This window comes from Hemicordylus capensis, chromosome 10, assembly GCF_027244095.1.
Source record: "Hemicordylus capensis ecotype Gifberg chromosome 10, rHemCap1.1.pri, whole genome shotgun sequence".
In the NCBI taxonomy this organism is placed as follows: domain Eukaryota; kingdom Metazoa; phylum Chordata; class Lepidosauria; order Squamata; family Cordylidae; genus Hemicordylus; species Hemicordylus capensis.
The window spans coordinates 6,172,374-6,199,867 of NC_069666.1; the positions used below are offsets into that span (position 1 = coordinate 6,172,374).

General features: G+C 42.1%; 1 protein-coding gene across 4 annotated transcripts in view; it reads left to right on the plus strand.

The window, feature by feature from the left end:
• ASB7 (ankyrin repeat and SOCS box containing 7) overlaps window positions 1-27,494 on the plus strand; it is a 38,910-nt gene that overhangs the window by 861 nt on the left and 10,555 nt on the right. For 3 of the 4 annotated variants that reach the window (XM_053272580.1, XM_053272576.1, XM_053272581.1), the window contains exons 2-5: window positions 3,863-3,918; window positions 7,184-7,278; window positions 10,846-11,106; window positions 19,574-20,179. In XM_053272580.1, coding sequence (XP_053128555.1) covers window positions 10,896-11,106; window positions 19,574-20,179 — 817 coding nt within the window. In that variant the 5' untranslated portion in view covers window positions 3,863-3,918; window positions 7,184-7,278; window positions 10,846-10,895. Of the gene's footprint in view, window positions 1-3,862; window positions 3,951-7,183; window positions 7,279-10,845; window positions 11,107-19,573; window positions 20,180-27,494 lie in introns of all 4 variants that reach the window. The other variant, XM_053272577.1, reaches the window with a different exon arrangement.

Sequence of the window (27,494 nt, forward strand, 5' to 3'; positions counted from 1 at the left end):
GTCAGACGTGTCTACATCTCTCTCCGTGTAGTGTGTTTTGTACATATATGACTACAATGAATATTTCTACACCATATATGTGCCATATAATATTTTTATGCCATATGCATATGGCATACAGTGTTCTCTCTAATTTTTTTCATCTCTGTGAGGAATGAGTTTTGTTCTGGGTGGCAGTATCAAGGCAGTGTGTGCACACATGCAGTCAGAGTGGGGCCTTCCTGATTCAGCCTGAGCGGGATATAAAATTGAGCGGACATCAAAAAACATTGAGCACACAGGCATGCCTTAGAGGGAACACTGATGCCATATACATATGTATCTCACACACACACACGTACACACATGCTATATATGTGTACGAAAGACCTTGACATGTTTTCTCTGGATCCAGAAGGTAGCCCAAAAATTTGGAAGCTGGGCACTTGTTAAAGTTGTCAGGCCTCTGTGTGTGTGTGTAACACACATACACCTATTATATAGGCCTTGACACATTTCCTTTGAATCCAGGAGCCAGATACTCTGAAAGTATCTGTAGCATTGAGGAGCAGGAGATAAGCTATGGTGAGCATCTTTGTAATAGTTCAACCCTTTCCTTGGGAGGAAGACAATGAAACATGACCTTATCTTACAAGAAAAAGAGAGATGTGAGATTTGGATGGTTGGTTCCCCATAGCAGAACAGAGGAACAAGAAAAGAAAAATTACTTCCCCCAGCTTTGGAGTGGTGGTGTCACCTTTCATTGAACTCTTCTAAAGGAGGAGTTGAAGCAACCCCTTTTTTCAGATGAGAGGGATAGGAAAGGGAAAGTTTTCTCTGAAGCAGTCCTTCTTTCATTCCCATCACCAGGATTAAGAGTTCATGGGGAACCTTCCAGCAAGTGGTTGCAGCCTAAAGAGTTGTGGCTATTGTCATCTGCTAGTAAAAGGGACAATGTAGGTGGCTATGGGTGTGCCATAATTTTCCAGAGTCTGTTCATGCTCCTCCAGTCCAATCATAATCCAATTCATGCTCTGTCATCTCCCCACTAGAGACTGAGTCTTCCCGGTCCATTCTGTTGTGTTCCCCCATAAGCATGAACTGATATCCACAGACTACTGCATGTTCCCTTCCCACCTCCTCCATCTTGGCTGGGATAAAAATGTAGCCCCTGTCCAGATTTCCCTCTTGTATGTACAGGAGAAAACTTCTGTACCGTCCTTGTTGAATGATTGTTCTCCCTTCTTACTCCTTGTCTCAACTGTTTATCTGAATGTTGTGGGACTCAACAGAGTAGCTTCCGTTCTTTACCCTGTGCTTGTCATCCTATGGCCCATATTGGCATATAGAATATCCTGAATGTTCTCTCCCTTCTCCACCCCAACTGTAACATTGCTTCTTCCGTCCCATAATTTGTGCAGTGGGTGGCATGAATGTGCCTCTTTGGTTTGTTTTCTTCTGTCTATCATATTCTGTCTTCCTGGTACCTGTCATTATCTTGAGCTAGTTTTAGGTCCTGCCTCCGAAAACAATACCATGGTAGTCCATACAATGTGCACCATTCCTGCCCCCCGCCCCGCCCCCCCGGTTCCCATTCTTGAGAATTTGCTGTGGAGTAAGCCACTGCGATTTTTGCCTGTTTATATACCAATGTCCGACTAGGTAAGGTGTAAATAGAGAACATTGTGATCTTCTTTATAAGAAGTATAGTCTGCCCACAAAATAATAGAAAAATAAAATTTTAAAAAGTTCAATCTGACACAGCAACAATGAATTTCCAAGGGAAAGACAGTCTCCCTCTTGCATAAGGGTTGAAAGCGCTTGCCAGAATTAAATACTCTAGTCTTTAAAGCAGTGGCTCTCAAACTGTAGAGGGGCTCCTTGAATGGGGATTGGGGCAAGGGGAGTTTCAGGGAGATACAGTTTTTTGAGAATGGCAGTCTTTCCGCCCTTCAGGGAGACAGAGGTTTTTGAGAATAATAGTCCCTTCCCACTTCCTCAGCAGCCAGGCTCTGGGATGTTTGGATGCCCCCTGACAGAGTTTCTTTACTGATCTTCATTGGATTTATGAGTTGAGTGACTGTATCCCTGTGTCGTCCTCATCCCAACTTGATTTGGGGAGCTCAGAGGAACTGCTGCTTTATTGTATTGACTGTTCTTTGCAGAGAGTGTCGGAAATGTCCTTTTCCTCTTGTTAAAGGCCGGTGGATGATTGCTACAGTCTGCACATCCTCACGTGCGGCAACAGGCTACATGCAGCTCTGCCTGAGAATCTCCTCACGCTTGTCTTTAGGTCAGACCGTTAGACAGTGCGAGTCGGGTTCAAAAATAGAACCTGAGAAGCCCTGCTTTAAGGCTCCACTGGACACTCAGTTGTGTCTGCTACAAGAGATAAACAAGATCACCCTTCTGAAGTTTGGCCAACTGAGTATCCTCATAATTTACTCTCTGTCCTATATCTGAAAGAAATTTTTCCTGTTTTGTCTTTCCATGGCTTGAACTGAGGTCTATTGATCAACTTCCCCCTCCCCTCTATTCATGGCTTAGTCTATGAGGACTCTGGGGGTTGCCAAAATCAGAACGGGAAAGGGATGTGTTGCATCATTTTGCCAGTTACCTTCACTGTCAGGATTTTCTTGAGCTGAGGAGGTTGACATGCCATCTGCAGGCCTCGTGCTGCTCCTAGCATCCTTTTAATGTGGTTCATGAGCCCTTGGGCACTAATAACGCTCTGCTTTAATTTCTTAATGTGTCTCGTCTTACTGGTTCACATACTCTTTCTGTTGCATATTCAGACTTAGTAGCAAGGTTAGAAGAAGCCTGAATACATTATTCTGCAACTTTGTTAACTTTATATACCAAAGCTGTAAAGGGGCCCACTCGGGTTTGTCGTATTTGGGAATAACCTCAGAAGTTAGGTGCTTTGCACATTATGAGGAGGCAGCAAGCAGATGTCCATGTAACTTGCACAACCTCTTTCCACCCTGTTGTGTGCCATGTGAAATCATTTGTCTGTCCTCTGCTCTTGTCTACATGGAATGTACCAAATAGTTCTGCAGTGCAAGCACATGTTACCGACTGTAGTTTTGACGTCTTTAAAATGGGTACTCATTCTGGCTCTCTGACTTATGACCAGTCCTTGTAACAGGGATTCCCAGATTGTTGTTGATTGCAATTCCCATAATCCCCAGCCAAAGGCCATTGTGTCTGAAGATGCTGGGAATTGTAGTCAACATCATCTGTGAATACCTGTTAAAGGGAACACTACTTATAACCTGACTGTAAGGCCTGAATTTGAAAACCACCTGCCACCTTTAGATAGTCAACTATTCTCTTTAAGAGTTTCTGGACAAGTCCTCTTCTATTGCCAAACTATTTCATAGCTGCGAATTAATACTTAATGTATGAGCAAAAGCTCCTACACTGCAGAAGTCAAACCCTCTGTTTCTTGTTTTTCCTGTAGTGGCCGTGGCCATTGCTCTTACAGTAGAACTTTGGGTTGCAATAGTATACCAAGGTTTATGAATGAGATGATACTTTCAGTCTTATAGGATGTAATGTTCTTTGACATAATCACAACAAACCAGTTTCAGATTTAACACAGTTAATTGGGCAGTGTGGTACAATGGTTAGCATATCAGGCTAGGTGCAGAGAGACCTGGTTTCAACTTTCCAGTCAGCCATGAAACTATGGATGGCCTTGAGCCAGGCACCATATCTCTAACCTTACAGAGTTGTGAGGATAAAATAGCGAAAGAAAGAGCCATGTATGCTATCCTGACAAAGGGTAAAATTAAAAAAGGAAAACCAAATAATTCCCTTATTCCTCGTTTGACTTACCTTGCAGCATTTGCAAACCTGGTTCTTCTGCTTGTCATTCCAGACTTGTGCCACTTCGGAGGAAACTTGCAAGTTTGAATCCAAAACGAAAGCCAAGAGGTAAAAATGTAGCAGACGAATCCGGTATCCAGGTGACACTCTGCATTCCTTATGCAATTCTACTTGATTCTGGGACTTGCTGTTCCCCACATCTTGGGACTTGATGATAATGGGTTTTACTTGTTAACCCAAGCATTCTTCGGACTACAACTTCCATCCTTCCCAGGCATAATGGCCTTTGGCCGTTGTGGCTTGGGAGGATATGGGTTGTAGTCCAACAACATCTGGAGACGCAAGCAATGCCCCCTATAACAGGGATTCCCAGATGAGGTTGACTACAGCTCCCATAATCCCCAGCCAAAGGCCATTGTAGCTGGGGATCCTGGGAGTTGTAGTCAACATATGGGGATTGCTGTTACAGGGAACACTGGACCAAGGCTGAGAACCCCTGTATTAACTAGTGTGTGTTATTGCGTCCATTATGAGGAAAGAGGTAGCAAGTTGGGAACATGAAGTGGACTGTGTCTTCCCTTTGCATGTTGACAGATTGTTGTCCAGTAATCTGAATGGAATGTCTATCCTCATTTGTTCAATGTATGAAGGCAGTTCTTCCAGTCTGATCCCATACGTGTTTCTTTGGCAGTAAACCCCACTGAGTTCAGTAAGAACAGCCCTGCTGGATCAGGCCCAAGGCCTGTCTGGTCCAGCATCCTATTTCCCACAGAAGCTCACAGGCAAGAAGTGAGGCCATGCCTCTCTCTTGCTCTTGCTCCCCTGCCATTGGTATTCAGAGGCCTCTTGCTTCTGAGGCTGGAGGCGACTTACCGCCGCCAAACTAGTAGCCATTTATAGACTTGTCCTCTATGAATTTGTCCAAGCCCCTTTAAAAACCATTCAAGCTAGTGGCCATCAGCTCATCCTGTGGCAGAGAATTCCGTAGATTAATTATGTGCTGTGTGAAAAAGTACTTCCTTCTGTGGGTCCTACATTTCCTGGCCATCAGTCTCATGTGATAACCCCTGGCTCTAGTGTTGTGAGAAAAGGAGAAAGATTTCTCACTGTCCATTCTCTCTACTCCATGCATAATTTTATACATCTCTATCATGTAAGATTATAATGCCTGTTCTCCCAAGTAAATGCACATTGAATTACAGCCTTACAGCATAGTACTGTGCATGTCTATTCAAAAGCAAGTCTCACTAAGTGAGGCTTGTTCCTGGATGAGTGTGCATAGGATTGCAAATTTTTTTAAATCAAGTTTTCCATTGTGAGCATGCTTTGTTTAAACATGTAATACACTTTCTGTAATAATCCTCATCAGTGAGGTTTCAAAATTAGATGAGCCATGCAACTAGGAAAACGTTAGCCCTTTACAATGGGTTTGCTTCTAGCTGGGTCTGTACTTTGTGCATACATGTCAGAGTTTGTGTGCTACTTGCACTGGGTGCAGACCTCTGAAAATTAAATATGTCCTGCAGTTAGTGTATGCTTACCATTGTGAACTGGGCTCTGTTGACGCTGTTGTCGTGAAAGAGTCAAATATTGTTTTTGTTCAGTGAGGCTCAGCAAAGTTTCAGGGGGCTCGTTGGTATGGCAGGAATCTGAAAATATGTCACTGGCAATAGATTCACAAGGTAAACAAGAAAGAGTGGAATGGATAGCTGTAGTGTTTTTCTTAGTCTGACTGAAATGAGTTAAATGTAGACAAGTTTAACTAGATGCTCCAGTAACTTCAAATACTTGCATTGTTTGTGTCAAAATGCTGCTGTGAAGTATTATGTTTATTTAGATGAGTCTCTTGTACTTGTTTAAATTGTTATCTTATCTGTCAAACATTCTGCATATAAAAATGTAGATGGCATTTCACATGTCTAAACTGGGATGTTATGTCTCCAATCCAAAGAGTGTCATAGGGGTTGCCCTCTGGTTTTTCCATATTCCTGTAAGTTTCACAATAGCTTGCAGGGCAGAAGTTTTCCAATGCGAAAAACAATTTTCTGGGTGCCTACCCTGGATCTTATGTCCACGCTTCTCTGGAATTAACACAGGCCTTGACTATTTTCTTCTGATCTAGGAGGCAGCCCAAAGGTTTAGGAGCCAAACGGAGGACCCTTGACAAAATTAGCGGATTTAGTGACAGGCATTTGGGAGGGGAAGGGAAATAGGCTTCTCTTCATTCTCTTTCCAAGTAACAGAGCAGAAATGAGGCTGCTTGGGATAAATAAAGGGTTCATTAAGTATCTATACCTCTGAATATCCTAGTCCAGGCAGCCTGTTAAACCTGACTGATAGTGTCCAAAATTTCAGACCGAAATCTTTCCCAGCCATACCTGGAGAAGCCAGGGATTGAACCTGGGATCTTCTGCATGCAAAGCAGATGCTCTACCACTGAGCTATGAATTCTCTGGATGAACCTATGAGGAGAGCTGGCCTTGTAGTAGCAAGCATGAATTGTCCCCTTTCCTCAGCAGGGTCCACCTGGGTTGCATTTGAATGGGAGACTACATGTGAGCATCCCTTAGGGGATGGGGCTGTTCTGGGAAGTGCATCTGCTTTGCATGCAGAAGATTCCAAGTTTCCTCCCTGTCATCTCCAAGACAGGACTGAGAGATTTCTTTCCGCAAACTTGGAGAAGCTACTGCCATTCTGGGTAGACAATAGCTCGTGCTGTCTGCACTGACTGGCAGCAGCTGCTCTCCAGGGTTTTAGACAAGGGCATTTCTTAGCCCTACCTGGGAATGCTGCCAGGAATTGAACCTGGGACCTTCTGCATGCAAAGCAGATGCTCTGCCACTTGGGAGAAATAAGGGGCTTGGGTCTAGAAGCCATCTGTTTTAATGCTAGTATTCCACTGCTGGATGATCTTTCCTTAGCCTCTGAAAATTCATCATAGCGGTGTCATGGGAAGGGCACCACCTCCTTCCCAGATACCTTAGGAATCTTGTTTTGAGGGTGATTTGCGGGGGGTATTGCTAGACTATACAGTCAGCTGCTCAGTTGCACTCTCCGTCATCTTTTTCCTTTTCAGTATTTTGGGTACTATTTGTACCGCTGTGTGCCTGTCTGTGTGTGTGTGTTTGTGCATGCGAGGGGATGATATGATGCAGATCTCCCAGCGTTGCTTTACACTTGATTCTCTCTCTCCACCTTGCATTTTCCCACCCAGTCAAATGAAGAGCCTAAAACGAGCATGTTGTTAAGAACTGCGTTCCTGATTAGTCTCTTCTTGAGCACCTTACCATTGTGATGCTTTCAGTTTGTGTGGCGTTTGAAGCAATTTCTCTGTCTTGCTTTGTTCTAACAAGACTGCATTATTCATTTCAAGGTGAAGCAGTTTGCCTGATGTGGTGTTTCTGCAAACAAGGTTATTTATAATGAAGACAGAAAGTACACCTTTGAAAAGTGACCTCTACCTATAAGGTAACTTTTAAAAAAGGGGGGACGGGACTCTTCAACTTGTATTCTTCTTGGGAACTTTTTCTGCTTCTTACTCATGATAGTAAGTGTAGAGGACATCCAAGATCATCTTCACTATTTTTCAAGCAGGGACCACTTTGACAAAAAAAAACCCTTGTATGTGAGATCCATTTCCCACTGTGCTGACCTCTGCCCAGTACTGTGCTTTTCTTAGTGCTGGGAGGACCTTTAAGAGAGAAGGAGCCTTCTCAAGAGCTCTAGGAGGAAAGCACTGGGAAGGGTTGTGCTTCCCGGCACTGTGCATGCCTTCCAAGATGGTGCAGGGGCTTACGAGGGCTTCTCTTCCTCTGATGAGCCCTCCCAGCTTTGGGCAAAGGGTATCACGGCACTGTGAGAGTGATCTTGATCTTATCATGGTCCGATCTTGATCTTATCATGGTGTGAGAGGAGCTGTGTAGAGCATTCCGCTTTGGCCAAAGCTTGGCACAGGCCCAGTAAACAATCAGGGAGCTGCACTTGGGTTAATAGGAGCTGGCACTGGTCCCCAGGCCTTACTGTGAAGAACACAAATCTGCATGGTCCTTCCAGAGATAGTGTTGGAACCACGCCATGTGCTACATACATTATGCTGTCCCCCACACCAGTTTTGGCCATCTTCTTGAGCCTGCCTTCAGGTTCCATCTCACAAAGTAAGAGTGGCTGGGGCAAGAACCAGGGTCTTTACATTAATTGCTTCACAGCTGACCCTCTCTGTTGGCCTATGGAGGCCTTTAGTCGGCTAGTTTGGTCCTTTTGCTGGGCCTACTTTTTTGACCTTTTGCTGTTTGTCTGAATTGTCTTATTGGTTTCACCTTGAGCACTGGGACGTTGGCTAAGAAACAGCTCTAAGAGTAATGCCCTAGTGTTTAATGCAAACCACCAGAGATGAGCATATTCTTTGCACATCTTCCTTCTGTCTTCATTAGCACATTAAAAAGCATGTTCTATTTCTCATATAAACTAATGTTGTCATTGGATAGACTGAACAAAGTTTCAGATGTTAAATATTAAATTTCAAGTGGTACATAATTTCACTGCCCCTCTTCCAGTCAGTGTTCCCTTTAAGGCATGTGTAATTGTGCGCACTCATACATTTTTTAATGTCCGCTCAGTAAATTTTAGATCCCACTCAGGTTGAAGCGGGAAGGCCCCACCCTGAATGCATGTGTGCGCACATAGCATTGATACTGTCGCCCAGAACAAATCTAATTCTGCACAAAGATGAGAAAATATTAGAGAGAACACTGCTCCCAGTTATCGCTACCCCCCAAGATGAATATTGACAGACAGAGACTTGAAAGACCTTCAGAGCCATTTCAATTTGCTTTCTGAGTCTAGGTTTTAGTGTAACTTTTCCATAAAGTGAGTTTTCCTCTGCTGCTGGCTGGGTTAAAATGGAGGGAGCCAGCCCCTCTTCTTCATGATATAAACTAGTAGCTGAGGCCCGTCTGTTGCCTGACTAGGCAAAGTCACTTTGTGTAGATTGCACTGCTAGAGAAGATCAAGAAATTAAATATATGTAATAGAATTTTTTATTAATGTGGTTGCAGAAGGGAAGTAAAAGAACAGTTTGACTGTTGTAGGATTTCAAGTGCAAGCATTATTCACTTAGTGATTAGTATATATGGTAAATATGAATCATAATAAATATGAATCTGAGAAAGATTGCTTCTTTCTGAGTCTTTGAATTACTGAGTTTTTGAATTACTGATCTGATCATTGACTGTTAAAATCTGTTGAGAACAATAACAGTTAAAACATGATGATTATATGCAGAATTTCTTCTAAAAATCCAAAACCAACCTTTAACTCCCCACGCTCGCCCCCAGCATATTCCATAGGGATGTGCACCGAATTGCTTTGGTGCACATCCACGGGCAGCGAGGGGTTCCTTCAAGAGGAGGCAGACAGGTCCTACCTGCCTGTCCTCCAAGCCCCCACTGGCCCACTGCAGCTCTGTTTCAATGGAAATATTTTTGTGCAAGCGGCAGCTTGTGCTGCTTGCCCCTCTAAAATACGGTGGCACAGCGCTGGGATGCGTCCCTGGCATCCCTTGTGTGGTATCGGCACGTAAATGGTGTCAACGCATGCAGCGATGCTATTTGCTGGGCCAGCACACTTTGGGTTCATCCCTAATATTCCACTGTGAATTTCAGTGGCAGGATTGTTCATGCAAAATTTGGTATCTGTTGGTCATCAGGAAGTATGACTTTATTTTGCAAAAATAAACAAATCCTTCAAAATATATAACTTGCAAATCAGAGAAGAGGTTGCTGCTAGGGCATTCTGAGTTACTTCTGTCTTTGAATTAGAATAGATTGTATGAGGATTAGGAGAATTTTTTTTATTGCTTGGATACTCTTTGGATTATGATCTAGCTAATCTCTCTCTGCAAGTACGACATAGGCAGCGTTGCACAAAACCGCATTGCATATAACTCCAAGCCACTAGCACTTCAGAAGCAAGATAATGAGATGTACATATCAGGCAGAATAAAAATATGATAAATAAAATAAAGAAGCTCTCGTTTTTCCTTAATCCGCCCCCCCCCCCGTGACTTTCTCCTTCACTTTCTTCCTTTCTAAACAAGCTCACACCTTAAAGCAGCATCCATGCTCACCACCCTGCCTTGAACGTTTCGGTTTCAGTGTCTTGTTTCAATGCGTAACTCAGATCTTTGAACAGAAATTTACAAACAGCTGCTTGAAACAAACTCCTAGTGTTTGAAGTATGCCCTAGATAACATGTCTCAAACCTCATTCAGAACAGAAAATAGCAAACACACAGTTGCTGCTTTAAATTCTGTATATGTGTGGTTGTCTCAATTGACATATGTGGCTTTTAGAAGTCATGGCTGGGATCCTTAGAGCCCCTTGTTTTGCACGGAATGCTTTTCCAGAGGGTCCCCTGACCCTTGAGTAGCTTTTTAGGGGTGCATGGTTATGCAGTGGGGGCTGAAAAACTCTAGTATTTCTTTATTTTTGGCATTTATTTACTGCTTTTCAGGCAAATTTCCCAAAGTGTTGTCTGAGGCATCTCCCGGTAGGCTGGGGAGGACTCCTACTGGAAACTTTGGAGAGCCACTGCCAGTCAGAGTAGACCAGGGTTATGCAACTTTGACCCTTCAGCCAGAGGCGGAGCCACCACTGAGCAGACAGGTTCAAAGAACCAGGGCCGCCGCCAAACAGGGGCCGTGACATCAGATGCAGGGGGTGTGGCGGGGGGCGCCAGCGGGAGGAATACGGGCCTCCAGCTGGCTTCCTCCACCAGTGTCTTCAGCTGTTGTTGGACTACAGCTCCCATCATCCTCAGCCACAGTGGCCAATAGTCAGGGTTGATGGGAGTCGTAGGCCAACAGCTGAAGGGTCAAAGTTGCACAGCCCTGATGTAGTCAGCACTGTGCTAGATGGACCAATGGTCTGAATCCGTTTAGGGCAGCTTCCAGTGTTCCTAATTACTACTTGTTACTCAGGGGGTTTTCTCTCCCCACTTTTCCTCTTCTGATCTATATTTGTTCTTTGTCAATCAAAGGTGACCAGTGAGACCTCATGACCCTTCTTTAGGAGGTGGATTCTGCTAGGATGTTACATCACCACTGTCGGAGGAACCCCGAGCTACAGGAAGAATTGCAGATTCAGGCTGCGGTGGCCGCTGGGGATGTCCACACTGTGCGCAAGATGTTAGAGCAGGGCTATTCTCCAAACGGCCGAGATGCCAATGGCTGGACCTTGCTCCACTTCTCGGCAGCACGAGGGAAAGAAAGATGCGTTCGTGTATTCCTCGAACATGGAGGTGGGTTGATGTGGTGAAAGGGAACTGGTGGCTGTCTGATCAAACATTAACCACTCGTGGCCTTCTAACCTTTTGCCATCTCCTTTTTTTAACGGCAGTACTTTTCCTTCTACATTCTCAGTTGCAGTTAACTCCCTGGGATTGCCTGATAAACTAGGTAGAACTTAATCTCTGTTGTTCAGGTTTTTAATGACAATGGCCAATCTTTTTTTAAAAAAAACATAATCCACAGGGTGGCAGTCTTCTGCTATGTGTTTTGAATAGTGTTCACATCAGACATAGTTAAGGGCATTGTCTAGAATTCATTGCTGATGGGACTGACCAATACAAGCTGTGTTTGTTCTGTTCTCCTGCTTGAAGCTGAAAATACAGGGTAAGGACATTAAACATTCTGCTCTGATAGATCTGAACCGAGACCTGTTTGCTAATGTTTAATAATGCTCAACTGATAAACTGAGGGCAAGGTGGATCATATACTAGGATTCCCTTGGGAAAATCAGTACTGGTAGAGGAGCTTGTGGGGTGTACTGTTCCATTTTACTGCCAAACTCCGACAAAACTTCATATACAACATTAACGAAATAATCACTGATAGCTGGTATAGAGAAATCTAGCAGAGTCAGGGAGTTCTAGAATAGGAATAATTTCACATGCTCTGTAGGAGGCCTGGGTCTCATTCTTCAGTTCTGCTCCTGTAATTAATAGCCATCCTCTCTTTCAGTGTCCTAGCAACAGTAGTTTAATTTTGGACTCCTCCTTACTGGTAATCTCACAGCGGACCAGTGGGAATCTTTCTTGTTCTGTAGCTGTATTTGTAAGGAAAAGTTAGAGAGATTCTGCGTGTCAATGGTTGCTCGTGGTTTTTCATGTTGTTCCCCTTCTCTTCCTAGCATGTGTGTGCCATAAAATCAAAGCCCTTTCTTCTAGGTAGCGCATGGCAAGGAAGTGACTTGTATGGCAGTTTCCGCCTTTGGATTGCTGTCGGGAGAATAAATAGCCAGCGCCGTGTGTGTGAAATATATGCACGCAAATGGTAATGCATTTAGTGAAGTGGGTTCTAATCTAAAAAGCGTGTGCTAAAAATAAATACATTCATCTTGCCTGCCTCTGCCTTAAACCTTTTAATGATCAAGGTGCTCGAAGAGTGGGCAGGTATGCAGGGACATCAACCACAGTACCTTGTGGTATTGTACAGTAGCCATAGAATTTTTGAACGTCTATTACTATGTAAACAGCGGAGGTGGGGGACCCTTTTTGGTGTTGTTGTTGAGCCTCTTGTGTTGAGTTTGGTCAGGAGGTGGCAGTATCGTGATTGCAGAACAGGCTAGAGCTGAAATGAATTTGCTCCTTTAGGGAACAAAAATCTCAAAACTCTGAATTTTGATGCTGATTATGCTGTTCTCTATGAGGTAAGATATTCATATGTGAATTCTGATGTCTAGTAGCTGTTCTCTACAAGTACAGATATTTTTATTCTCTAAATACTGGATATCTTTAACTCCCTAATTTCAATTTCTTACATCAGTATTTGATTTATTGTTAGATTTCTATACCACCTTTCATTAAAATAATCTCAAGGCAGTTCACACAAAAGTTAAAATGAGTGCAAAAAATTACACAATTAAAATATCAGCTAAAATATAAAAATACAGATCTGATTAAAAAAATTAAACACAAGCATAATATAACCATAAAAGATACAAAGCAGCAGCAATAGGAACAGTCAAATAAAAACCTGGGTAAAGAGCCAAGATTTCACGCGCTTTCTAAAAACCGTGATGGAGCCTGAGGCGTGGATGGCCACCGGGAGAGCGTTCCAGAGTCTAGGGGCAACAACTGAGAGGGCCCTGTCCTGCGTGCACAACAGCTGAGCCTCCCTCATTGTCGGCACCCAGAGCAGAGGGGCCCCCGTATGTATTATTATTTGTTTATATAGTGCCATCCAGGTGCATGACACTTTACAAAGTATAAGAGGACAGGTGGCTTTCAGTCGAGATAGTAACGCAAGGGAGACAACAGAAGAAGGGGAGAGAAATGGGCTGGTGCTGTTGGTGGCTGATATGCAGTGGTATTTTTCGTTATTTATACAGTACCTCCAATTTTCTAGGCTGTATATGTAGGTTAACAAACACAGGTGCTGCTCATAGGCTAATCAACACTATGCAAAAGGGAAGGGGGAAACTAGTTGAGAAACCCATTCTTGCATCAGTTTAAATGGTTGTATCCAGGTGGGATGGCCACTCAGAGAGCCAGGTTTAGGAGGGAAGGAGCCAAACAACAGCCCGCCCTGGACGAACTGGTAGAGCTGTTTTGCCTCTCCTTCTAAGGCAGCCCAACAGCAAGTCCGCTGATGCCGCAGTGATTGTCGGACTTCCTGCCTTCAGGGAGCACTGTCCCCAGCGACGTCTGCCACAGAAGGCCGGGCAAGGATTCTGGGGCACATTCTAAAGTGTGCACTCAGTTCACACAGGGCAACCTTAGCCTCATCATCCCGCAGGCATCTCCTCCCACCCTGTGGCTGTACATTGCAGAGGAAGATCACTATGGTGGCGGCGGGGGGGGGCAAGTTGCTTATTGGCTGCTTGTACATCACTTCCTGTAGTTCACAGGAAGCGGTCTTATACTGAGTCAGGCTGTTGGTCTAGCTCATTGTTGTCTACACTGATTGGCGGCATCTCTCCAGAGATTCAGGCAGGGGTATTTCCCAGCCCAGCCTGGAGATGCTGCCAGGGATTGAACCTGGGACCTTCTGCATGCAAAGCACTGAGCTATGGCCGCCGCTGCTTCTTACTGAGGAAGTCCTGAAAAGCTTTCACAGGTTTCTGGGAAGATAGTTTGCAAACCAGTGATAAGTAATGTTTGGCAATATTTGATGGTTGGCATGCAAAAATATCCAATATTAAATAGCTAGCGTACTTTTATAGAGTAGGATAGTTAACATGCCTTGGTAGCATCTTATTTGTCTAGACCTCAGGTAGGAATGCCAGCAAGTTTGAAAAATTCAGAATTTGAGTTTAAAAGTTCACACCCCAATTTAAATGTCCCTGCACAAGAGAAAAGTATAGCAGGAATTGGAAAATTCGTTGCATTTCAAATATTTGCAAATGTTCGTTCAGCTCTCATGTAGACACACCTGTATTGTGCGTGCGTGCATGCGCACATACACACACAGTTAATCTAGTGGGAAACTGGTCCACTTGTAATCCTATTTAAGGTTACAGGAGTGTTGCCATTTGTTGTTGTGTCCATCCAGTGGCTCTGATTAAGTTGCTGTGATGTGACTTACAGTAAATACTTGAATTTAAACAAATTGACTGCTTCTAGTTCTTCCAGCAGCAACTGAAGAATCCACTGGTTTAAGAATTAATTTAGTTTTAACTATTGCATCTGATTCCAAGTGAGCAAGCTGATTATGTTGATAGTGTTGCCCTATATTTCCACTGCCCCGACTGGGTAAATCCATCATAGTAGTTCCACACAAGGCAATGTTAGACCTAAAGTTCAGGGACATGCAGAGTGATTGACATTCCGGCTTGGAGTAGCAGGGTGAAAGATTACAAGCTGGGGAAAGCAGTTTAATTCTGAAGAAGAGAGCGTCTTCTTCATTATGAGCCCCACCGCCCACTGAGGTCATCTGAGGAGATCCGTCTCCAGTTACCGCCAACTCGTTTGGTGGCAACACAGAGACAGGCCTTCTCGGTCGCTGCCCCAGATTATGGTGAGATACGATCCTCTCCATCTCTAGCAATTTTCAAAAACACCTGAAAACCCATCTTTTCACCCAAGCTTTCTCAGCTTTCTAAATTTTGGGGCTTTTAATACCTGGTCTGTTTTAAAATTCAGAACCCGATTTCTGGGGTTTTAATCACTGTAATTGTTTAATTGTTGTTTTAAAATGTTTTTTAATTGTTAATTGTTATGTTGTTTTTTAATTTGTTTTAGCTCTTTAATGTTTTAGTGGTTTGTTTTAATTGTAAACCGCCCTGAGGCATTTTGGAAGGGAGGTATACAAATCATCATCAATAATAATAATAATAATTCGCTTTCAGGCCAGCTGCCTGACTCCAAGACTAGGTTTTTAATATTAGAAATTGGTGGTGGGAGGGAATCCTAAATTCAGAGTCCTGTTCCTTTTGGGTAAATAACAGGTATAGCCTGTATTTAACCTCTACATTTTAAGGGGGTTGTCTTAAATGCAGAGTCTTATATTTGGGTGAATGCAATAACATCTGTTTCACTTCTTCCCTCCACAACCCCCCTGGAACCTTTTCTCTGCTCTCCTTGAAAGACTTCTTTGCAACAAATGTTTAGCCCATATTTAATCTAATTACTCTTTGTTTGCCCACTTGGTTTTCTAGATCTAGTAATTCTTTGGCTTCCTTTATTTCAGTGGGTTCTTAGCTTCTTTCCATGGTCTGTTCCGGACACACACACACACACACCCCGTCTGCCATACCGTCTAACTAACAGGTTCTTCCTCTTGCACAAATTGTCCCCAACACCCTATTTGTGAACTGCTGCCTTAACTATAGATAATCTTCAGATAATTCAATCAAGTGGGTTAGCCTTAATTGTGGAGACTCCTGTTTTTCTTTGAAAGATTTCGTGTCTTTTTGGTTTTTAAAGAAAAACACAGACATGGGTCAGGTATCATCATCATCTTTAAACCACATAGGCTGTGTTTATGTGTACTGTTTTCTGGAAAACCAGTTTTAAGCAACAGCCTTAGGGACACTGGTCTTTGCTTTGCTGTTATGAGCCTAGTTTCCTTAAAGAAAGTAAAGATCACCCAGTGTTATGAGATCACCCAGCATTCTCAGTGTGTATCGGTGTGTCCCCCGCAATCAACTTTGCAATGCCTGGTCCAGTATGAGCCAAATTGGGTACAATTGTAGGGACACCTCAGTGGCATAGTTTGAGGTACAAGTGGGCTAACTTGTGAACTGCCTAACTGATTTGAGCCAAATTTGCTACAGGTGTAGGGACACATAGGGATGGCGTCGTTTGTAATGTTGTCATCCACCCCAGTTCAAGATGGCGGATGCATGAATGTCTGAGGTACAAGTGGGCTAACTTGTGGATCGTCTAACCAATTTGAACCAAATTTGCTACAGCTGTAGAGACACATAAGGACGGTTCAAGGGCATAGTTTTTGATGATGTCATTTACCCCAATTCAAGATGGCAGACGTGTGAACCCTTAAGGCTGAAGTGGTCTAACTTGTGAGGATGGTAATTATAAATTAATATTTATTTATTTTATTTATCTTATTTCTACACCACCTGATATGTACATCTCTAGGCGGTGTACAAAATTTAAAATATGTAAAGGTTACAAATTAAAATACATAATGAAATAGATACTAAAAACAAGTTTTAAAATTATTAAAATTCTAATTAAAAGCCTGCGAAAACAGGAGAGTCTTGAGGTTCTTCCTGAAAAACAGAGAAAGAGATGCTCTTATTTCAGTAGGGAGTATATTCCAAAGCCTTGGCACAGCCACAGAGAAAGCCACCAAACGAGCCGGTGGCATCTGTAACCAGACCTCTCCAGAAGATTGTAACAAACGGCAGGGTTTATGACAAAGGAGGCACTTTCTAAAATAGCCTGGACCTAAGCTGTTAAGGGCTTTATAGGTAAAAACCAGCACTTTGTATTTCACCAAGAAACACATTGACAACCAGTGCAGTTCTTTCAAAACTGGTGTTATGTGGTCCCTCCGTGTTGTCCCAGAGATCAATCTGGCTGCCACATTCTGTACCAATTGTAGTTTCCGGACTACATACAAAGGCAGCCCCACATAAGAGTGCATTACAGTAGTCAAGCCTGGAAGTTACCAGCATATGTACCACTGTTTTAAGGTCATTCACCTCTAGAGTGACGTCCATTTCTCAGCCGAAGCTGATAAAAAGTGCTCCTGACCACCACCTCAGCCTGAGAAACCAGGGAGAGCTTTGGGTCCAGGAGCACTCCCAAGCAATGTACCTGATCTTTCAGGGGGAGTGTAACGCCATGCAGAACAGGCAGCTCTAAACCGTTAATATGATAGTGAAAGGAAAGTAGACAGTTTCATTCTTGCCAGAACAAGTGAAAATGGGGAAATACATTAATGGGTACAAAATGTCACTTTTAATAGATGGGAAACCCAATGTGTTTTGAGGTGCTGAGCTCTTTATTGGAATGAGCCTCTATTTGGACAATTAAGGCCTTCTCCAAAAAATAAAATTATTGCAGCAAATTTACTTTTGTTCAGCTATTTAAAAAATGTATTTAACTTGATGCATCTCCTGTCTCTTCCTACCCTCTTCTCACCACTTGAGGGGAAAATTTAACTACTTGCAATAGTAAGTGCTATACGTGCTTCTGATGAACAGCCTGTTCTGTCAAACAGATGTTAAGGATATGATTTGTCTTTCACTGGATAAGTGCAGATGTATTGGAGATCTTTATCTTAGTTTTGTAGCTGGATAACATCAGTGCAGACACTTAAGATTTGGTACCGGGCATTATGTCAATTGCATATGGGTTGAAAAACCCTGGGAGTGGGCTTTTTGCATTTTTATGTCTGTGTTGGAAGAATATTACCTATATCTGTTTGCTTTTAAATGATGTATGAATTTAAATTTCCATATGTGTTGTTTTTGAGGAGGGGGAAAATATCTGGGCAATCGGTTGGAATTTGGATATTTCTCAGTTTTATATTTTCCTTCCCCCTTCCTACATAGATGTATCTTTACATTCTTGCAAAATCTTAAAATTTTGCAAAATGGCAAGCCCACCTTATTTTAGTATGTGAGAAAATAGCTGTTATCAATGATCTAACATATAGCTTATATGCTTTGGAAGTGCTGCAGACCACAGAGGAGCTTTCTTTACCTTATACAGAATTACATCCCTAAAAACAACTTTGTCCTGCCAAACCACAATACATCCGCATCTTGGGCCCGCAGATGTTGCTACACATGCTTCTCTTTAAGCCCAAGAAGCAACACAGGGGAAAACAAAACACTGAAAGAAGCATGAAATTTTAGAGCTGAAGAGGACCAGGGTAGGTCGGAGTACCTTGTGCAGTTGGGTTTGGAGTGGAGGTTGGAGGAGCTTGACTATGTGAGCGCAATCTGTTAAATAATTTGACTCTTGCTCACCAGAGGAGATGTGATGGATCTGGTCAGCTAGGATCAGTTTTTTAATACATGGTTTCCCTTCATGTTTTATCTCAGTGGTCATTCCTCACATTCTCCTCCCCCCCCTCGCTTGCTCTTAAGAGCTTTTGGAGAGATACCCTTACCTAATCAAATGCTATTCAGATCCCTTTTTTGTGGTTCCAGTTAGACCTTAATGTATGAAATAAGACTCAGGCATGTTGTGTTTTTGTGTGTGCTTGTTATGTTTGTTGTAACAGTAATTTTCTCTCATATTTCACCTTGTATAAAAATTCATCTTTCAATAAAAAACAATTTTTTAAAAAGGAAAAAATATCCAGTAATTTGGCTTTTAGTCTAACTGTAGTCACTAAGGTTAACATTTGATTTGAAGGAATATCTAGCTACTGGATTGCAGAACATCTATTAATAAATTCATCTGTTGCATACTAAAATTTGGACTTGGTTAATCCTTGTTAATGTGGATTTTCTCCTGTAGATGATCATCCTACTCTGCTTTTTGTTTAAAACATTTGTGAAATTGATTCATACAAGATCCTTAAGACCCTTACCAACAATTAATTAATATACACTGTTGGTACCAAGATACAGCTCTGTGTGTTTTAACTTGCTTTGGTTTTTAACCAATCTGTACTACATAGTAAACAGTTCATTAGTGCATTCAAACCTTGCAGGAGATCTTATAAACAGAGTTGTTACAGACACATAATGTTAAGTGTTCAATGTGTTTAGAAGCAGTGGAGAAAGGTCTCTTCTGTAACTGGTACCAGATGTGTTGGATCCTCTTCTGCTCACTAGTTAAAAGGTGTAGAACTCTTTGTGTTCCCAAGACCTAGCATCCTTTCTAATTTGGCAGCTAGTGCCCTCACGTGGCAAAGCCACATCTCAGATTCCCCTCTTGTTCTTCAAGCAACATCTAGTTGGAAGAACACTGTGGAACTTAAAAGAAGTAAGATCTTAGCCATGCACACGCATGTGACCTCTTGCATCTTGTGGGACTGTTTGTTTGGGTCGACCAGAGTTAGAAACCATTAAACTGCCTTCCTAGTTTTTCACAGTGACAGTAGGCAGCTCTTCCCCATCCTTCTGTAAAGTTTAACTAAAACAAACCTTCTAAAACACTATGTGAAATGGTAAGCATTATTAAGTGACGATTGAATTGGTCAAATGTAATAGATGACCAAAAGCATTTTATAGGTCTCATTTCCAGGGATGGTAACAGGGTGTGGATAAAATGATTCTATTTTAAACCATCTCTTGGGTTCTTTCAACAACGCCTAACTCGCCATTTTCCTCCATTTTAGCTGATCCCACAGTGAAAGACTTAATTGGAGGCTTCACCGCTCTGCATTACGCAGCCATGCACGGCCGGGCCCGGATTGCACGCCTGATGCTCGAATCGGACTACCGTGTTGATATCATCAACGCAAAGAGCAACGACGGCTGGACTCCTCTGCACGTGGCCGCTCACTACGGCAGAGACTCGTTTGTACGTCTCCTCCTGGAGTTCAAGGCTGAGGTCGACCCACTCAGCGACAAAGGCACTACGCCACTTCAACTGGCCATTATTCGCGAGAGGTCCAGCTGTGTCAAAATACTCTTAGACCACAATGCCAACATTGACATTCAGAATGGCTTCCTGTTACGCTACGCTGTGATCAAAAGCAATCACTCGTATTGCCGGATGTTCCTTCAGAGAGGGGCAGATACAAACTTAGGGCGCTTAGAAGATGGACAGACGCCATTGCACTTGTCTGCTCTTAGGGATGATGTCCTCTGTGCACAGATGTTATACAACTACGGGGCAGACACTAATACAAGGAACTATGAAGGACAGACTCCGCTGGCAGTTTCCGTAAGCATTTCTGGAAGTAGCCGGCCTTGTTTGGATTTCCTACAGGAAGTAACAAGTACGTATACTAGAAACCGTTTAATCATAATCTCATCTCGTGGTCTTTTGGGGTGTCCCTAGATCACTGCCTGTGGTGCTGTGCTGCACAGATGGGCAGGAATGCAGTCCCGGCTCCCAGTACTTTCCCCCACCCCCCTCCAGGCTCTCAACAGGGACGCAAAACCCTTTGCTTTCTAAATGGCAATAATATGCTGCTCTTGGTGTCCCAGCAGTTTAGTACACAATTCAGTATCTGACTACAATTGAATTTATTCCCATTCCTCCTGTCTTCTGTTACAGGGAGTATCTTCCACCCTTTGTGGTTGACAATCCAGGCTGCTCTTCTGAGTGAATAACCACATGATGTTCAAGCTCTGTAGTATTACAAACTATCCTTGAATTCTTGTAACGGAACCCCTAAAATTATTGCATCTATCGGAGTGGGAGTGTGGCCGGTGGGGTGGGTGTGGCTGTCAGGATGGGTGTAGTTATGGGGGCTGTCATGGGGCGCGCAAGCACTTCTGGATTTGCAGCTACACCACTGATCCCTGCCATACTCCCACATCTGTATGTCCCCTTTAAATTAACTCTGGTTGAAAAGTCTTGTCATTCTGAAATGTTCTCTTGGTCCTAGTTAATCCAAAGATCCATATGGACCAGGAGAGGTTATTGCTGCCTCGATGATGACTAGCATAACAAGTTTTTCAGGCTCTCTTACTTGTTTGCAAACAACAAACACACGCACACAGTTGTATAGTTTGTTAGTAAATTCTCGCTCCCTTTCTGGCATTAGGACTGGAGAAGGGAGACCTCCTAAGCCTTATTTTATTCCTCTTAGTTGCAAATTATGCCGGTTGTTTTCGGCCGCTCTTTGGCAGGATAAACACTTGTAAAATGACTAACACCAACACTTGAGTCTAAAGTGAGGAACTGTGTGTCAGTCAAGCACTTGCTTAAGTGTTTATGTAAGGACTAGCAGGTGAGGCCTGTTGTTGACCTGGCAAAGTCATTTTGCATAGATTTCATTTCTAGGCAAGTACAAGAAGTTAGATATATGTAATATAATTTTTCATTAATGTGCTTGGAAAAGGGAAGTAAAAGAACAGTTTTAAATTTGTAGGATTTCAACTTCAAACATTATTCATTTTATTGTCTAATGACCATATATGGTAAATTTGATTCACAGTAAATTTTAATCTCAGAAAGATCTTCTGCTCTTCTTGGGCATGATGTCATTTTGGAATGATTGATTTGATGACTGTTAAAAATCTGTTGAGAACAGTAACAGCTAAAATAGGATTATTCAGAATTTATTCAAAATCTGAAAATTTCTGAAATTATTCAGAATTTCTGCTAAAAGATCTCCCCACCCATTTTTTAACCCAGCATATTTTGTCGTAAAAAGTAGTGCATTCAGCTAATTTAATTGGCAGGATTGTTAATGTGAACGTTGTTAACCATAGGTCATCAGGAATTATGATATTCAGAATTTCTTTTTAAAATCTACCCCCTAAAATGACTCGGATTTCCCTGTGCATATTCCGGTGTAAAAAGTAGTGTGTTTAGCTAATTTAAGTGAAAGGATTGTTGATGCAGAATTTGGTATCTGAAAGTCATTGGGAAGCATGAATTCATTTTGCACAAATAAATTCTTCAAAGTATATAATAGATATTGCAATCATCAGAATATACTTTACCAAATCTGTTCCTTTTTAGCAGTTACCTGAAAACATAACCCTCCTCCTGCTTGTGATATGTTGACATGGGTTGATCTGAACAGAGGGAAAATAGCAAGGTGAAATTGGGGAGGGCAGTTTGTCTTGTGGTTGTAAGCAAGAATTCTTCCCTTTGCAAAGCAGGGTCTGCCTTGGCTTGCTTATGGATGGGAGACTACATGTGAGCACTGTAAGATATTCCCTTTAGGAGACGAGGGCTGTAGCTCAGTTGTAGAGCATCTGCTTGCATTCAGAAGGTCTCTGCTTCAGTTCCCATTTCCAAGTAGGGAAGGGACACTGTGATGTTGGAGAGCTGCTACCAGTCTGTGTAGACAGTTCTGAGCTCGGTGGACCGACCAATGTTCTGATTCAGTATAAGGCAGCTTCCTATGCTCCTAAAGAATTTAATTTAATTTAATATAAGGCAGCTTCCTATTCTCCTAAAGAGAAGAACCCATGTTCTGTCATAGCAACCATTTCATACTCAACAGTGCACGACGATTCCACCTCGCCTTGGGTGGGACTTGGTCCCAAAAGTGAGAGGATGGTAAGCCACAGCTTGGTGTTGGGCAGGGCCATTCTCCCCTCCGCAGATCTTGCAAGAGGTGGAGATGTGGGCAGAGCTACCCCAGCTGTGGCTATAAAATCTCATTGATTTCCAGGAGTGGGTTATGCTGGGGGCAGGAAGGGTTGTGTTACTAAATAAGCTGGAAGAGGAAATCTAACTGGGAGACCAATGTGGAGTTCCCTTGAAATTCAGGCATGGTTTAACTTTTAACCCACAGGTTTGGTTCAGACATAAATTACAACTACAAATATTTATGTACTGCTTTTCAACAAAAGATCTCAAAGCAGTTTACTTAGAAAAATAATAAATAAGATGGTTCCCTGTCCCAAAGGATTTACAATCTAAAAAAGAAACACAATGTGAACACTAGCAACCACCCCTGGAGGGGTGCTGTGCTGGAGTTGGATAGGGATGGTGTCTTTCCTCCTGCTGGATATCAGAGAATTGCCACTTTGAAGAATCACCACTTTGAACAGTGCCTCTTTGCTCGGTCAGCAGTGGTGAAACCGTAGTTTGGGATTACATGAACTAACCTTGGGCTTGTGTGCTTTTCTCCCTTCCTGCCTTCACACTTTTCTTGCCTGCTTCTTTCGCAGCAAACCATAGTTTGCCATTATTTATTTTATTTATGTATTCATTACATTTATATCCCGCTCTTCTTCCGAGGAGCTCAGAGCGGTGTACATGGTTATTTTTGTCCTCACAACAACCCTGTGAGGTAGGTTAGGCTGAGAGATACGTGACTGGCGCAGAGTCACCCAGTGAGTTTCACAGCTGAATGGGGATTCGCAACTCGGGTCTTCCCAGGTTCTAGTCCAACACTCTAACCACTACACTACACTGGCTCTTATATGTGAATCAGGCGAACTATGGCTTTTACATGGTTTGTCTGCAAACCAGATTTGGAAGTTAGTGCTTTTCTTCCTTATGGCAGAGGTAAATTGTGTCACTTTGGATGGAAAGGGAAGCTCTGGAAAGGGAAGCGCACAAGCCCTATGTCATACCCAACCATGGTTTGTCTGTCTGAATTGAGGCTTAGTATTTTTTCTTTCTTTGCCTGTAGTCTATTTTCATGATGATACTGCTGGCTGTGAGAAAATCATATAACTTTTGTCATGGTTTTTCACTGGAAAAATATGCGGAGCAATAGTGAAGGCCCATGAGAGAATTTTATGGTATGTTTTGAGGTTTTGTTTAAATCCTGCCTCGAATAATAATTTCTATTTTGAAATGGAAACACCATTTTTTCTTTCTTTCCTCTCTCCTTTTTAACAAGATATTTTAATGAAATATCTATAACGATCCTTTTCAGCCTTTTAATGTATGTATGTACTGAACATACTTAACATCAGAAGTTCTATTTATATATTTAGATACTTTACCTCTAGTTACATTTCTTCTATTCATAGGAGTGAATATATTCTTAAATCTCTCCCAAGTTTATAAATTGTTAACATTATCTTTCTGTCATTTTCCATTATTTCCATTCTGTGTCTTGGATCTGTAAAAAGGTTCAGTGTTTAATTTTTGTTCAGTTCAAAAAATATTAAATTTTAAATTTAAATTCAGTTGTTTTTTGACTGCAACCATTTACATTCTCAGGTGGTTGTTTTTAAAGTGGGTTTTTCATTTTTCTCCTTTGAGCTATTCTTCCTCCTGGTCTCTGTGGCATTTCATGACTATTTTATCTCCAGGTGAGAAATAAACCACTTGCATGCTTATAATTTGTGTCCAGTTAGTGGGTTCCTCTTCAACCCTTTTCTCTACAGAGTTTTTCTTGCTACGTAGTGGCCCACTTTCTAACTACCTCCTTGTTGCTTTTTTTTTTTAAAGCATCTCTCTCTCTCTCTCTCTTGCATCTAATTTGGCATGGGTATGACTTCTTCAGCAGCAAGCTTGCAGTCCCAAACGCACATTGAATTTTGCTTTGTTAGGATCAACAAAACTCTCAGTCAGGTTCATGATTTCACTTCTTCAACACAAAGTAGGTTGAAGTAGGCTGAAGGTGGTCTCAACAAGCAATGACAACCCTAAAACAGCACTTTTAATGCGTGAAATCCATTCTCCATCCCACTGTGGAATGACCTGGACAGGTTGGTGATGTGGGCGTAATTGTGCCAAAATGCACACCTGCCATTTGCCAGGTTAATTATAATATAACTTCTGTAGCATTATCGGCATACATGGTACTTTTCATAGTAGTCTAAGAGGCAGTTTCCTATCCAGAAGTGCCTTACAGTGACACGATAGATCTTCTGTAACAGGGAGACTCTTCCAATGTGACTGGCCTATGCTAGTTTTAGTCGGACGCTTGAATGCTGTTTCCCTGAAGAGCAGAACTGGAGCAGGCCCTTTAGGGGATAATGCCAAATGAGCTACCGCCTTGTTAGGAGAAAAGTGTTAAGCTGGATATTGCATCTCTTGAAGTCTGCCTTTATGAAATAGTTGAAGGTGATTTGTGGATTTAAACACTGATGTATTTAAACTTCTTTGGACCCTCCTTTCCTTAAACAGCTGCAGCTGAAGGAAATCTAAGTTTTCTTTGCTAAAAATTCAAAAAGTTGTTTTTTTTAAAAAAAGCTTCTCACTGTTCCATTGTACAAACTCTTTGAAACAGAGACTTTTGTGAAATGTAATTTTTCAGTTAATTGCTAGCATTTACCCAAACGCATGACTTGCGGGGAAGCTGTATCCTCAGTATCTTTCACACTTGGAGAATATTCCACAAACTTGATGCAAAATTTTACAATCTTTTGCTTCAAGCCTTTGTGCATATGAACATCACAAAGTATTTCATCTGTTTGAGTCCAGTTTGGTATAATATTATCGCCATCTTAAAAAAAAATGTTTCTTTGAGCCTATGAATATTGTAGACTCTTTGAGCATTACCAGTCTTCCCTTGTTAACTGATATTCAAGACTAGTCTTAAAATAAATAGTTTTGGGGAAGGAGGGCTGGTGGTTCTTATGTATGTTGGAGATGGATCAGACATCCCAGAAACACTTGGGCAAGAAACGTTAGAGGCTAAATTTTCAAAGGGGTGTGTGTGTGTAGCATCTTAGGTGGAGGGGTGTTCCTCAAAGCTGTCTCTCTGGCTATCGTATTCAAAGCACATTTTCAAAGCGTGCACACTTGCCTCAAGAACACGACTGGGCTTTTTGTTCATGCACTTTCTTTGATATCGCCGTATGTTTTGTGCATTTCTCTCCCCCCCCCACCCCCCAATCCCTTCTACAAACAAGAAGGTGCCCTGTTTTTGTGTTATCTAGTAGGCAAAATTTGGTTGCCTCTTGGAGATTGTAATACAATCTGAAAGTGAAAGATGGGGTATATCAACTGTACAGTGTATGGAACTTAAGATGTAAGGTTTGCAGAAGTCTTGCCAATTTAAATAAATTCTGCTGCAGACGTTTTGCCACATAACTACAATGTATGCAGCAGGTTTGAACAGCATGGGCATATAGAGAGCAGGGCTTTTGTCTAGGTTTGAATTTCAAAGCAAAATAATGAGGTTTCCACAGAGAAGCGACTTTGGGAGAAATGGTGGCACTCAGGAGTTTAGTTTCAACCTTGTATGCTTTTATACTTTACAGGTTGCCGATGTCATGGTGGATCTTTTAGATCTTTGGATTTTTCTGTACACACACACCAGTACCTGGCTCTACCGGAACCTCTGTGCAAAGCAATATTATTATTTATATGTCCTAAAAAGCATTGCACCTCTGCTGCTGAAGCTTTTGAAGAGCTGGTGCTTGAGAGCTACCTTTTAAATATTTCCAGCAAAGGAAGGGTGATTTGTACCAACCTTCCTACCCCATTCGAACTTGCAGGTAGCGACTCGTAAACATGCCCGGCAGTATATGAACTGTGCATGTGTGTGAGTCTTCTAAAATGTCGCTGTTTGTTTGTATTTAAGCGTGGTAAAAAGTAAAGTTGTGCCATCGAGTAAGTGTCGACTCCTGGCAACCACAGAGCCATGTGGTTTTCTTTGGTAGAATACCGGAGGTCTTATAGGTCTGTTATAACATTTGTTAAAAACACTTTTTTTCTGAGCCACTGTATGCTAGACTCAAATATTAAGCTTAATTTCAAATTTATTTATTGAGCACCTAATGAAATCTGTGTGTTTAGAATCTAAGCATTATATCTGCAAAAAAGACAGGGGAGGGGAGAGATGAGGACTCTCATTCTTCTCCCACCCCCTTCTGGTATTTGGAATGGTGATATTGAACACTGGATTTTTATTTTTATTTTTTGAAGTGCTTTTTCTCCTCTACTAGAAACATGAAATTGTTGTGAACATCTAAATGACCAAACTGAGGAATTTTAGAATGATCGCTTTTTTCTCTCTAATTAGCTTTCCCCTCCCATTTAATCTGCATCAGTATAGCAAATGTTATACTGGAGAAATAATCTCATGGTTGCTGGCTTCATGGTATCATTTTTAAAACCAGGCTTTGGTATGCATTTGAAATGGAGGTTTAAAAACTAGCTTTGTCCCATTGAGATCGCTAGCCCGAGGGAGATCATTTTCTTGTACAGAGCTCTGTTGTATCACTCGCCACAAGAATCTGAAACGGTTGCAGGAGGTATATTTTTCCCGGCAAGTTGGGTAGTTAAAAATTATCTCTTTACCATGGTCACTTTTGTGCAACTAAAATGATGATTTCTCCAAACAATCACATCAAAGAAAACTCTGTCTTTTGGGGATGGGGTGGGTGGGTAACAGTATATAAAAGTACATAATTGCTCTGTTTTTGGTACACTAATGCTTTCCCATATCTCAATTTTAGATCAGTTTACCTTTTGGCAATGCTGGCTTTTCCTGGTATTTACCCTGGTCAGGAAAACAACATATCTTGTGCCCTTGACCCACTTTGCAGGTCATTTAATACTGTTGGGATCTTATAGTGGCTGTAGCCGATCTGTGGATGTATCTAAAAGACTTGAATGATTGCGAGGCTGCTTTATTTGGAGTTTACTTGCGGTGTGTTTGGGTTTTTTTTTTTGTTTTTTAAACTGTTCGCTGCCTTGAGTTGCATCTGGCAGGA